The 12,466-nt window shown below is 48.7% G+C and overlaps 1 protein-coding gene across 1 annotated transcript in view; it reads left to right on the top strand.

Annotated features, from left to right (window-relative positions):
- GLI3 (GLI family zinc finger 3) overlaps positions 1-7,998 on the top strand; it is a 314,645-nt gene extending 306,647 nt beyond the window's left edge. Inside the window, exons 14-15 of the mRNA XM_018046999.1 lie at positions 1,051-1,378; positions 2,343-7,998. Coding sequence (XP_017902488.1) covers positions 1,051-1,378; positions 2,343-4,675 — 2,661 coding nt within the window. The 3' untranslated portion in view covers positions 4,676-7,998. The remainder of the gene's footprint in view (positions 1-1,050; positions 1,379-2,342) is intronic.

Below are 12,466 nucleotides of genomic sequence, written 5' to 3'. Positions count from 1 at the left end.
CTGAACATCACTTTTCTTATCTCTACGAGAAGGATGTAACTCTTTGTCCACCGGGGCAGCACTGGAATTTCAGATGGGCCAGGTCCAGGTTGTGCAGACCGCTCAATGCAAGCCAGAGTGCTCCCAAATGTAGACATAATGAGCTGTCCCCATGGTCAGGGGCCCCTGGAGGAGGGGTCTTTCCCTGAGAACCTAGTGGACTAGATTAAGTTCCCAAGAGTTGCAGAATTGGCTTGCCAAGTCCACTTGGTTGGGGTTAGGGAAACCTGGCTTGATTCTCCTAGTGCAAGGCCAGGTGCACACTGGGGACTGGAAGACGCCTGTGACTTCCCCCAGAGACTCCTTTCTGTCTACGGCAGAAACTAAGTGACTGAAGTCTTCCTTCCTAAAACTGCTTTTACATATATCTCCCTACTTGGAGTTTTACAGAGGAAGAAAATGTAGAAGGAATGGACAGAGATTATAGAGCTTGGGGAACCAACCCTGAACCGTAAAGAGGGGCTGGTTGGAGGGGAGGTAACATGTGTTCCTGGCATATATATCCTGAGGACTGAAGCATTTATACTAATAACCATTAATACTCTCCAAGCCAATTAATTACTACCTATTATCCAGGTCTTTTTGAACTTTGTGTGTTTTCAGGGCTTCACTCCTAATTTCCGCAACAATCCTTCGGATAAATAAATTGTCCCCACTTTCTGGATAAGGAAACTGAGGTTTAGAGTGGCTAAGTAATTTGCCCAAAGGCTCAAGTCATGGAGGTGGGGTGGGAACTGAGGAAATTTGACAGAGAGTTGGCATCAGGGGAGGGATTCCATGGCTGCTGCATCACACCTGGCTCCCCCTGCTGTCCATTGCCCTCCACGGTACATCTGCCTGCTGGCCCATCCATCATCACTGAGCTCAGGGGAGGCCACCTTCATTCACTAGAAAATAGTTCTTCTCCCACTGAGAATCCCGCAGGACTTGATCTGCGGGATTGCTCATTGTCTGCTCCCTGGCCTTGATCATCTAGGTAACATTTATTTCCTTTTCTTCTTGACCCCACAGACATCTCAGCCAAGCCCTGGTGGTCAGTCTTCATGCAGCAGCCAACAGTCCCCCATCAGCAACTATTCCAACAGTGGGCTCGAGCTTCCTCTGACTGATGGAGGTGGTGTGGGCGACCTCAGTGCCATCGATGAAACCCCAGTCATGGACTCGACCATTTCCACTGCAACCACAGCCCTTGCTTTGCAAGCCCGGAGGAACCCAGCAGGGACCAAATGGATGGAGCATGTCAAACTAGAAAGGCTCAAACAAGTGAATGGAATGCTTCCACGACTGAACCCCATTCTACCCCCTAAAGCCCCTGCAGTCTCTCCTCTCATAGGAAACGGTGAGTGCCAGCCAGACCTCGTGTCTGCTCAGGGTTTTCTGTTCTTGCAGAGGCAGCCAGAGCACTGTGTGGACCCAGGTCCTTGGGTTTTCTGTTTGCTTGTTTCCCCACCAGCCCTAAAATAATGCTGCAACTATGCATATTAGTGTTACCTTTCTAGAGAACCCATATTTTATTGGGTTAGCCAAAAAGTTCATTCAAGTTTTTCTGTAAGATAATATAGGGGGAAAAAAACCAATGAACTTTTTTGGCCAACCCAGTAAAAGCAGACAGTAAGAGGATAATACTGGAATGAAAAGTAAAACTGCGTGTGACTCATATTCTGATGGTGAAATCATCACTATTAGATCAGAGTAAGGAAATCTTAGCTGCAGAGGCATCCAGAGTTAGCCCCTGCCTCTGATTTCCAGTCTACAGCCAGTGGGTAACCAGTCACTTTGACCAATGTGGGCACAATTCAGAGAAAGGGAAGCCACTTCTGCCACTGTTGGCCCCTAGGCGGTTTGCCTTTTTGAGATTACACTCAGTACCTGGAGCAGAGCCCAGGTGTGAACTCCCCCACCCCACCAACTCAGGTGCCTTACACCTGCATAGGAGGTGGGAGGAAGCCCTGAGAATGGGTGTGAGACCCTCAGAATGCCTTCTGCCCTTGGGCTTCCTGTAACTTGAGCACTGTATGTACACCCTGTGGTTCTTCACTTTGCCCTTGCACTACACCCGTGAAGGCGCTTAACTCATCCAGGGAGTTGTTACTGCTTTGTTTAAGCCAGGGAATCCACCACTGCAGCCTGCCACCTGCTCGCCCACCCCCTTATTTCGTCACTGGCCCTTCAGCATTGCAGGGCAGGGGTGGGTCACCGTGACCAGACCGGTCATAGATTGGTTTGGTTTGGTTTGGTTTCTGGCCCCAGAACCTGTGTTGTCATCCCGAGGTGAACCCGTGTCTCCCACGCTGTCTCTGCAGGCACGCAGCCCGGTACCAGCTGCAGTCTGGGCGGGCCCATGCCCCTTCTCCCGAACAGAAGCGACCTGTCTGGGGTGGATATCACCATGTTGAACATGCTCAACCGGAGGGACAGCAGCACCAGCACCGTCAGCTCCGCCTACCTGAGCAGCCGCCGCTCCTCTGGCATCTCGCCCTGCTTCTCCAGCCGCCGGTCCAGCGAGGCGTCCCAGGCCGAGGGGCGACCCCAGAACGTGAGCGTGGCCGACTCTTACGACCCTATCTCCACCGACGCCTCTCGCAGGTCCAGCGAGGCCAGCCAGGGCGACGGTCTGCCCAGCCTGCTCAGCCTCACTCCCGCCCAGCAGTACCGCCTGAAAGCCAAGTACGCTGCCGCCACGGGCGGCCCCCCGCCCACGCCGCTGCCCAACATGGAGAGGATGAGCCTCAAGACCCGGATGGCCCTGCTGGGAGACGGCAGGGAGCCGGCGGGGACCCTGCCTCCCGTGCATCCTCCTCGGAGATGCAGCGACGGCGGGGCCCACGGTTACGGTCGGCGCCCGCTGCTGCCCCAGGATGCCCTGGGCAACGGCGTGAGAAGAGCCAGCGACCCGGTGAGGACGGTTTCGGAGAGCCTCTCTCTGCCCCGGGTACAGCGGTTCAACAGCCTTAACAGCTTCAACCCTCCGGTGTTGCCTCCATCCCTGGAAAAGCGCAACCTCGTGCTTCAGAACTATACGCGGCCCGATGGTGGCCAGGCCCGCCACTTCCACTCCTCTCCCTGTCCCCCGAGCATCACTGAGAATGTCACCCTGGAGTCCCTGACCATGGATGCCGACGTGAGCCTGAACGATGAGGACCTCCTGCCCGATGACGTGGTGCAGTATTTAAATTCCCAGAACCCAGCCGGGTATGAGCAGCATTTCCCAGGCACCTTCTCTGATGACAGCAAAGTGCCACACGGCTTGGGGAGTGTACCCGGGGACTTTGACCCACTGGGACTGCCCGACAGCCACGCCAGCCACACCGGCAGCCAGCAGTACCGCAGCCTGGAGCAGCCCTGCCCCGATGCCAGTAAATCCGACCTGCCCATTCAGTGGAACGAAGTCAGCTCCGGCAGCGCCGACCTGTCCTCCTCCAAGCTGAAATGCGGCCAGCGGTCCATGGGGCAGCAGGCCCGGGCCTTCGGGTCGTACAGCCACATGGGTGTTCACCCACAGAATCCCTTGAGGAGTGGGGCTGGCCCAGCTGGGGGGTATCCGACCCTTGGGGAGCATGCCAGCTCCTTCGGGGGCCTGGAACACTTAGTGAGCCACGGTGGCGGAGCTGGCACCAACGGGAATACCTTCCACGAACCACCCTATAAGGCCCAGCAGTATGGGAACTGCCTCAACAGGCAGCCTGGTGCCCCCAGCTTACTCGATGGGGCCTGTGGCCCTGGGATCCAGGCAGTAAAGCTGAAAAACATCACCATGCAAGGGAGCGGGAGCCATCTGGATTTCGGCCTGTCGGTGGCGCCGAATGAGTCAACCCGCAGCACGGTGAATGGCATGCCCACCCCAGACCCCACGGGGCAGGGGTACCTGGCTCAGCAGCTGCTCGGTGACAGCACACACCCACAGGGGGCAGGCCGCTCTGGGCAGAACCTGCTGGGGCAGGCTAGTGCTACCTCACACATCTATCAAGGGTCGGAGAGCAGCCTGCCCGGGCCTCCCAGCATCAGCGTGCAGCCGCCAAGTGTGGCAGCTGTCAGGGGCTACCAGCCATGTGCTGGCTACGGGGGTGGCCGGCGCCAGGCTGGGCCGAGGGGTGGTCTCGCTCTGCAGCCAGGACAGTTCAGTGACCCGAGTCAGACCTGCAGGGTGAATGGCATCAAGATGGAGATGCCAGGACAGCCCCATCAGCTCTGTTCGAATGTGCAGAGTTACTCTGGTCAGTTCTATGACCACACCGTTGGCTTCGGTCAGCAAGACGTGAAAACTGGTTCCTTCTCCATGTCAGAAGCCAACTGCCTGCTCCAGGGGGCCGGCGCCGAAAACTCTGAATTACTCTCCCCAGGTGCTAACCAGGTGACAAGCACAGTTGACAGCCTCGACAGCCATGACCTGGAAGGGGTGCAGATTGATTTCGACGCTATCATAGACGACGGGGACCACGCCAGCCTGATGTCGGGAGCCCTGAGCCCCAGCATCGTTCAGAACCTTTCTCATAGCTCCTCGCGACTCACCACGCCGCGGGCCGCCCTCCCGTTCCCGCCTCTGTCTTTGAGCACCACCAACATGGCAATCGGGGACATGAGCTCTCTGCTGACCTCCCTCGCGGAAGAAAGCAAATTCCTTGCGGTTATGCAGTAAGCATTAGGGGAAAAAAACAACTGCCAAGAGACCTGAAACTTGAGGAGTTTAAAAGATTAAATTGACCCATTTTTGTTTGGCTGAGTTTTTTTTAGTTCTGTATGTATTTTAGCGATCTCATCTCACCTAACTGGGATGTGTTTCAAGTATATTCCTTTTATGGAAAAGGACTCTGAAAAGCCCTAAAGTATTCTAGGGAGAAACTGTCTTCCATTTCAGTTTTGAATCAGTATTGTTACACTCAAAACATCCTCTTTAAAAAAAGAAAAGAAAACTATCAGCCTGTTCCTCCCTCCCCCGTCTTTTTTTAGTGACCCGGTGTAAATGGTGATGCGCGCAGTCTTTTCTTTTCAGAGGGTAAGTGGAAGGGTTTGGCGTGTCTCTCCGTTATTCCAAGCAACGAGGAAGCTGGTGTGCTTGTGACTAAGGGGTTACACGTCCAGCGTTTTTCCATTTTCCTTTTCGTATGCTCAGTGTTCGTTTCTGTGTTTTCTTTTGTTTTTGAATTCCCACGCTGGGCTCAGGAGTCGGAAGTTGGAGAGTGAATTTGGGAATCTCTTGTGGGTGTACTGTAGCAGAGGTGACAGGCTTTTGAGAAGCTCCCAACCCCCGTTCAGTTTGGGGCATGCTTCAGACAGATACACACAAGTGGAAATTCAGGGCTCCTGTGCAGGAAATTGTTTGCCCACAGTTGGGGTTTAAACTTCTTCCTGTCCATACATGTGCTGGACAGGAAGGTGGGCACGTCTGTAGGTCAGTTCTCAGTTATGGACCCTGCCTCCACTCTCTGTCTGTCCACGAGTGTTCAGCGCTATTCCACGGAGAGACAGGGAGGGGTGTTGGGTGACACCCAGACACACTATTACTTTCATCTGTTCTGGTAAGAAGGTAGATATGTTATAGATTAAAGCTATTGCATAGAATTTGGGAAATATTTGTGGGTTGGCATATTTGTTGATTAATTCCATCACTCGCCCCATTTTCATAGATAACAGAATAACTGAGAATTGATTATATCTAGTTTTGAGTATATAGGTACTTAATCCCACAGCTGGCCATGTTATCAACAGTATATCAATTCCACTATAGCAAAAGAGTATTTCTATTCTAAGTGCCCTATTTTAGGGGACTCATGAAATTTGTTTGTAAAAGAAAAGCTCACAGACCAAGATATTTGGAATAAATTGCTTCAAACATTTTCAGTATTTAAAAACACTAAGGGCACAGTTTCATAGCTGTGTGGATACATTCTTAACACTCCATTACATTATGCACCCATTTAAGAAGTTAAGTCTTCTATGCAGTTTGTCCTTAATGTGGACTTAAGCTAGACTTTCAGATGAAAAGGTTTAAAGACTTAAAAAGTGCAGCTACTCCCCGTTGCTACACATAAAAGACATACCATGTGTGCATAGGGTATGTGGACTACCCAGCGTTTTACTTTTAAAAAATATGTAAACTAGTAAAATACAACATCAGCACCTCAGTCGACATGCTGTATTCTGTCCCATTGATCTTGGAGTTCAGTTCAGTTCAGTTCAGTCGCTCAGTCGTCATTTATCCAAAGTGATTCATGAGTCCGTTATGTGTTTTTTCCCCTTTCTGCCATTTAAATTAGTAGTAGACAAAAATCAAGTAAAAGTGTGAGATAATAGGATATTAGGACCAGCTCATTTTTCTCAGGTTTATGTTCTCTTATTTGGACCAAGAATCTCACGTGGGGTAAAATTCCCCTCTGAATTTTAGACTTTTGGGACTTCAGCTGAGACAGTTGGGTTTGCTTTCAACTAGATGAAAGCAGAGGGGTATTGAGGTCCTCCTGCTGTTCCCCATGTGCAGCACCTTCTTTTAAATCAAAGGAAGCATCCACTTTGGAACAGAGCCCCAAATCAAAAGACAAGTAGTGATCTGAGCTAGCAGAGTTGAGTCTCTATCACTCTTCAGTGGAAAAATCGAGGCCTTTTCTGTATTCTTTAAACGGGTCATGATCTGGTCACAAAATTGGCAGTCCAGTTCCCTGAATCTCGTATCTAGGTGAACTCAAAGTCCCAAGGTCCTGGTCTGAGCTCGCCTGCTCTTGTGGCTTAACCCCATTCCTGTCTTCCTCCTCTTGCACTTCCCCACTAGAGTCCTTGGATGTGCCCTGCATTTCTCAGTTACCATATTTCCCAAATCACCTTTGCTGTGCGTGGAAGGATGGATGGAGACTGAGATGAGCATGGTTGTCACCTTGCGCCCTTGTTTTTTCCTTTGCTTTCTGGCAATTCTCCTGGTTGTCCCCTATCTTTTTCTTGCCATACTTTGTTTTCCTTGTTCTGGCCTTCAGATTTGCAGAAGACTCACTCACCTTTCAGCTCAGTATTTGGTTTCTCTCAGTATAAAAATCTCAGAAGAATGGAGGAGAGGGGTGGTGGGAGAGGAAAGTGTCCTTCTGAATGTGATGGACTGTTGCGATAGTCAGTGAAGAAGATCTTTTGGGGCCACTTCCAAGTGTTCTGTCTGGACGTGGATTTCTGTACACTTAGAATCTCCTGTGATGGGACCCATCCCCAGTCTCCAGTCTTCCCTCCTCTTCTCTTGTCCCTGGCACTTGGGGAGATAACACCAACTCACTAGGGTCATAGCCGGCTTTTTAATGCAGGCTCATGCATGGTACTTCTGTTTAGCACCTGTGATAAACGTGTCTTTCCTTGTCAATCCATTTTATTTTTTTCTCTAAAGAACTGATCAGACCGCCCCTGCTCTTCACACATTGGCTCACACTCTTGAGCCACAGAGTTTTGATTCTTGCGATGTATGTGCCTTATTTTATGTTAATGTTGTCAGAGCGAGGGACCAGTTGGTGTTGCCCAATCAGGGCTTGAGGCTGTGTGCTTGCCACCGGCCAAGAGGACCCAATTGTAGCAGAGTCTGAGCTGTCTTGTAACCTGACTTCCCATGTTGTTTTGAATGCACAGGAGGATGTTCTCTTCTGACAAGTTACTGTTGTGTATCCTACAAACGTGTAAGATAAAATACAAGTTCATTGTTTTCACCTTTTTTAGATTTTTTAAAAAATAAAATGTGTAACCCTTTTTTTAAAAGAAACATGTAAATACATTTAAGTATTGTAGGCATAGTGTTTGGACGTGGCCGGCCCCGGGCCTTCCTCGGATCAGCCTGCAGCCTGTGCGATGCCCCCTACGCCCACCTCAAGCCCGGGGCTGCAGCCCCCCCAACAGATGGACTCTTCTTCCGCTTTCACAACCACTTAGTCTTTTTATAACAAAGAAAAGGAACAATGTTTCTTACAATGTCAATAAAAAAAACTCTTTGTACTGAAATGTTTCCTAGGCGATTTATTTAATTCATAGTTGAATGGAAAAGGGGCTCTCTTTGGGAAAATCCAGAACCTGCATTTACTCAGACCACCCCCCCTGACTTACACACACACACACAAGCTTAGTCTGAGACCCAGACTCTTCATCCCTAAGATGGAGAATGAGGCAATACACTCTCCGAGTGGTGTGTGAGGAGGGGTACCTGGGAGGCATGCCAGTTGTAATGTGGGCATTTTTCTTAATTTTATCTCTTGGCCAGACTCTCAGGAGGAAGGACATGAACAGGTTTAATGTCTCACAACTTGTCCCTCTTTTATATATCATCCTGCTATTCGGAGATACCCTAACACGCCTTACCAGAAAATCTGACATGGTAGAAGCTTCCTTTAATGTGGCTTTCAATAACTGATACCAGGTGAAAATGGAAGCTATTTCTCTCATTTGTCTTTTCTCCAGATCATTATAAAAGACTTCAGGAGGGTCTCTTCCTCTCAGTAGCATCAGGTATCTTTTGAACTACCAGGTGAAGGCACTGGTTGTTGCTGGGAAGGACAGGTGATCCTGGTTGTCAATATCCTAGGGCTACAAGAATGGGTCAGCCTTCATGCACATGTGCACAGATGCACAAACACACACACACACACACACACACACACTCGCAGCACCTGTCCCAGGGAACCACTTGTCTGGTGGGTGGTGAATATATTGCTCCCTGACCTCTAGCAGCGATTTTCCAGTCATAAGGATGCTTCAGTCTTTCCTCATTCACAAAGGAGAATTTCCTCTCATAAATTCAAAATTCTTTGCTTTCATAACTAGATCCTTCACAGAAAGTGTCCAAATGTGTCCAGAAAAAAATGGGAAAAACAGGAACGTATGCCCTTTAGGTTTAAATTGTCTTCTCACAAAGATGCATGCCAGGTAGTAAGTCAAAATTAAATAAGAGAAATGGGGCTAACAAAAAGGAAAAGTTGGAAGTGAGATATTCCCGGAAATGAGATATTCCCATAAATGAGGCGCATGACAAACTCCTGTAAGTTCTTGTGAACAGGATGCAGGTACCACTGACAGCTTTGTTTAAAAGACTCCTCCTGTCAAGGAGACATGAAGGAGGCAGTTTGAGGTAAAATAGCAGAGCTGCAATCCATTTGGTATTTCATAAAGATTTATATTAAGTAAGTTTGGTTCAAAGATGTTATGTATTATCCAGATAAGACTATGACAGGAGAATGCTAGTATAAGATGGAAAATTTAACCAAGTGCCAAAAAGTCTTATTCATCCCTTTTTCCTCCATGACTTTCTCTATTTTCTTGGCAGTTTTTCCCCTTTGGTCGGTAAAAAAAGATTTCAACTGAGTAAGTTTGAAAATCAAATTTACTTTATTAAACTGTTCATGAATGGAGCAGCATTTCATCTAGGAAGCAGAGACAGACTCCAAGGTTTTGTGCAAATTGGAAGGCTTTTATGGAGAAAAGAGTGGGACAGGAAAGTCATTCATAAGAGAAAGATGAAAGTTCATTGGAGGAAAGTGAGAGTTTGGGTAATGAAGGCTCCTCATTGGCTGAGCTGTATTTCCATCAGCTGGGTTTGTTGATGGGCAGGAAGAAAATCTGCCTTCTTTCTATTGTTGTAGTAAGGTGGTTGTACCTCCTGTCTGGAAGTACAAGGTAGTCTCTTCCTGTTGGGATCTGTGATTGACATTTTCATGTTTGGAGTAATTGACAAGAAGTGGTAGCCTTCTCTATTCCAATTTGTGTTGGGGTTTCCTTTTTATTTTCACAGGCCTTACTTTATAGTATATTTACTATTCCAAAAACAATCTGAGCTCATATCTCCTTTAATGTTAGCTTCCCTGGTGGCTCAGACGGTAAAGCGTCTGCCTGCAATGTGGGAGACCCGGGTTCGCTTCCTGGGTCGGGAAGATCCCCTGGAGAAGGAAATGGCGATCCACTCCAGCACTCTTGCCTGGAAAATCCCATGGATGGAGAAGCCTGATAGGCTACAGTCCATGGGGTCGCAAAGAGTTGGACATGACTGAGCAACACACTTTCACTTTCCTTAAATTTTAATTTTGCCAACCTACACCTAGTTTATGCCTTCTCTACCTAGTTATCCAAACTCCTTACTATTTCTAGAATAGTAAGAGAATCTAGAATAGGATCTGGTTTTAGGCTTCTTTTTTCTTTCCATACATTTTTTTACCCATACTCACCCAGCAGAGGTATGGGATCTTGGGTTTTACACATTTTCTGACCTGTCCCTGAATCTTCTGCTGCCCCTCTTGCTGCATCCAACCTTGCTCAAGGCCCAGTGGGAGGTTAGGATGGTCTCTGCCCTCATAAAACTGCTTATACATTATCTGGGGGTGTAAGATAAGAGTTATATTAATTCAACAGCACTGCCTGTATGTCTAATATCCATTCAGAGTCCTTGACAGGAACTAGAGATGGAAAGATGTCTAAAGCTGTGGGTCCATAGGCTTGTATACCAGTGGGAGGGACAGACGCGTAACCACAGAATACAACAGTGGGCTGTAACAGAAGACATTCAAGGGCAGGTTCAGTTTGGGGCATTATCCAAATGAGGTCCTTATAGCAGGGCTTCTCAACCTTGATATTATTGACATATGGGGCCAGATGTTCTTTATAGTGGGGGTCTATCTCATGTACTGTAGGATATTTAGTGACTCGTTGCCAGTACCACCCCACAAGTTGTAACAGTCAAAAATGTGTCTGGACATACCTACATGTCCCTTAGACATAAAATTGTTCCATATTGAGATGCTCCAGTTTAAGTAGTGAAAATGCAAGGAGAGACATACTGTAGACAGGTGCCCAGAAGAAGGATTCAAGTGTAGACTTGGACTTGGGAGTCTGGCACACAGATGACAGAAGCAGCAAAGAGTAAAGCACCAGAAACAGGCGCAGGCATAGCTTGAGAGGAAGACTACGAAATGGACCCCAGGGAACACTGGCCCCATGGACCAAGAGACGGAGGGCTCAGGTGAGCCGGCTGAATAGAGGAGAGGCAGGAGAGACTGCCTGCTCTTGAAACAGGGAGACACTTTCTGGGAGGCCAAGATTGTAGAGGGCTATGTGTAGGCCTGGGAAAACATGAGCTGAAAAATACCCATTATAAGAGTCAGGAGACCCCAGAGATTGTGGGGTAGCATTTATCACTGGGGTGGTGAGAATAGACAGGGGTTCGTGATAGTTAAGAAACCAATGACACATAACACGAAAGGGGATGTGGTGACTTCTTTCGAGTAACCTGTGCTATGTCATCATCCCAGATGCCATCAGAGTGAGAACACACACGGTTCCATGTTCTCACGAAGAAAAAGCAAGCAGTGAAGCTAGGGCACGACACTTCCTATCCACTAAGAGACACGTTCCAGTCCGAGGTGTTATGGTCACCTCAGAGAATGTGAAATACATTATTTCCAAGGGAAAGAGTCTGGAGAGGTAGAAAATTGTATTTTCTTGTGGTGGCTGTCCTTACTTGCTTCCATTTTTTCCTTCTTTCTTCTTTCCCATCTTCTCTTCCTTCCTTTAATAATAGAGGCTTGACCATGTTAATCATCCAATAAGAAAGAGGCAGAGGATAGGAGGCGCTTGATGTTACAGTGGTCAGAACACCACCTGGACCACAGGATGGATGGATGACTCTCCTGAGAAATGAGGGATGGAGGGAAGGATGGGGACAGGTGTAGACAGATGCAAGGAATAGATATGGGAGATGGAGAGGCTGAGGGAACTCAACAGTGACTTAGACCTGTGAAGACACAGAGTGGTCTGGCTTGTGTCAGGAAGGCCAGTGACCTTGAACTGGGCTTTCAGAATGCGTGGAGGGTGAGGGGAGTGGAAGTCAGGGGGAAGAGCATGAAGCCATGTGAGCTTCCCAAGTTCATCCCCGCTGCTCCAGCTCCACGGGATCCAGATTGGATTGATCAGGAGTAAGACTCAACTGGGAGATTATTGTGATTTTAGGGGGGAAAGTAAGATAATACCTTTTGGCAGTGATGGTGGGAGGCATGTGGAAGGGAAGGGAGTGGAGGCAGTGTGCCCTTGAACCCACACAAGGACGGCCCAGAGCTGCTGCGTCTTAGGGAAGCAGGAGAAAGGGCAAGAGGGGGCCCCCCACAATTTCCTTCCCATCCCTCGGGAGGTGGGGTCCAGCCCAGCCCTTCAAAGGCAGAGCAAGCTCCAGGGACTAGGGATCCTGGGGCGGGGGGAGGGGCTGGGGCAGGCACTGGTACCTACGGTACTCTCCATCACTGTTTCTTCACCGAACAAGCAAGAAACTTTACGTGGAATTTCTAGTCAATGGTGCATAGAGGTTTTATGTTGTATTTTTTTTCAATTACAGGACTATTTTAATAAAGCAGCTGTGCTTCCTAGCTCTTACCTCCACTTCCCACCTGCCATAGCTCTGCAAGGCTCAGCTCACACCTCGCCTCTTGATTCTAAT

The sequence above is a fragment of the Capra hircus genome, chromosome 4 (assembly GCF_001704415.2).
Source record: "Capra hircus breed San Clemente chromosome 4, ASM170441v1, whole genome shotgun sequence".
Classification (NCBI taxonomy): Eukaryota; Metazoa; Chordata; class Mammalia; order Artiodactyla; family Bovidae; genus Capra; species Capra hircus.
This window is presented reverse-complemented; position numbering and strand designations above follow the sequence as displayed.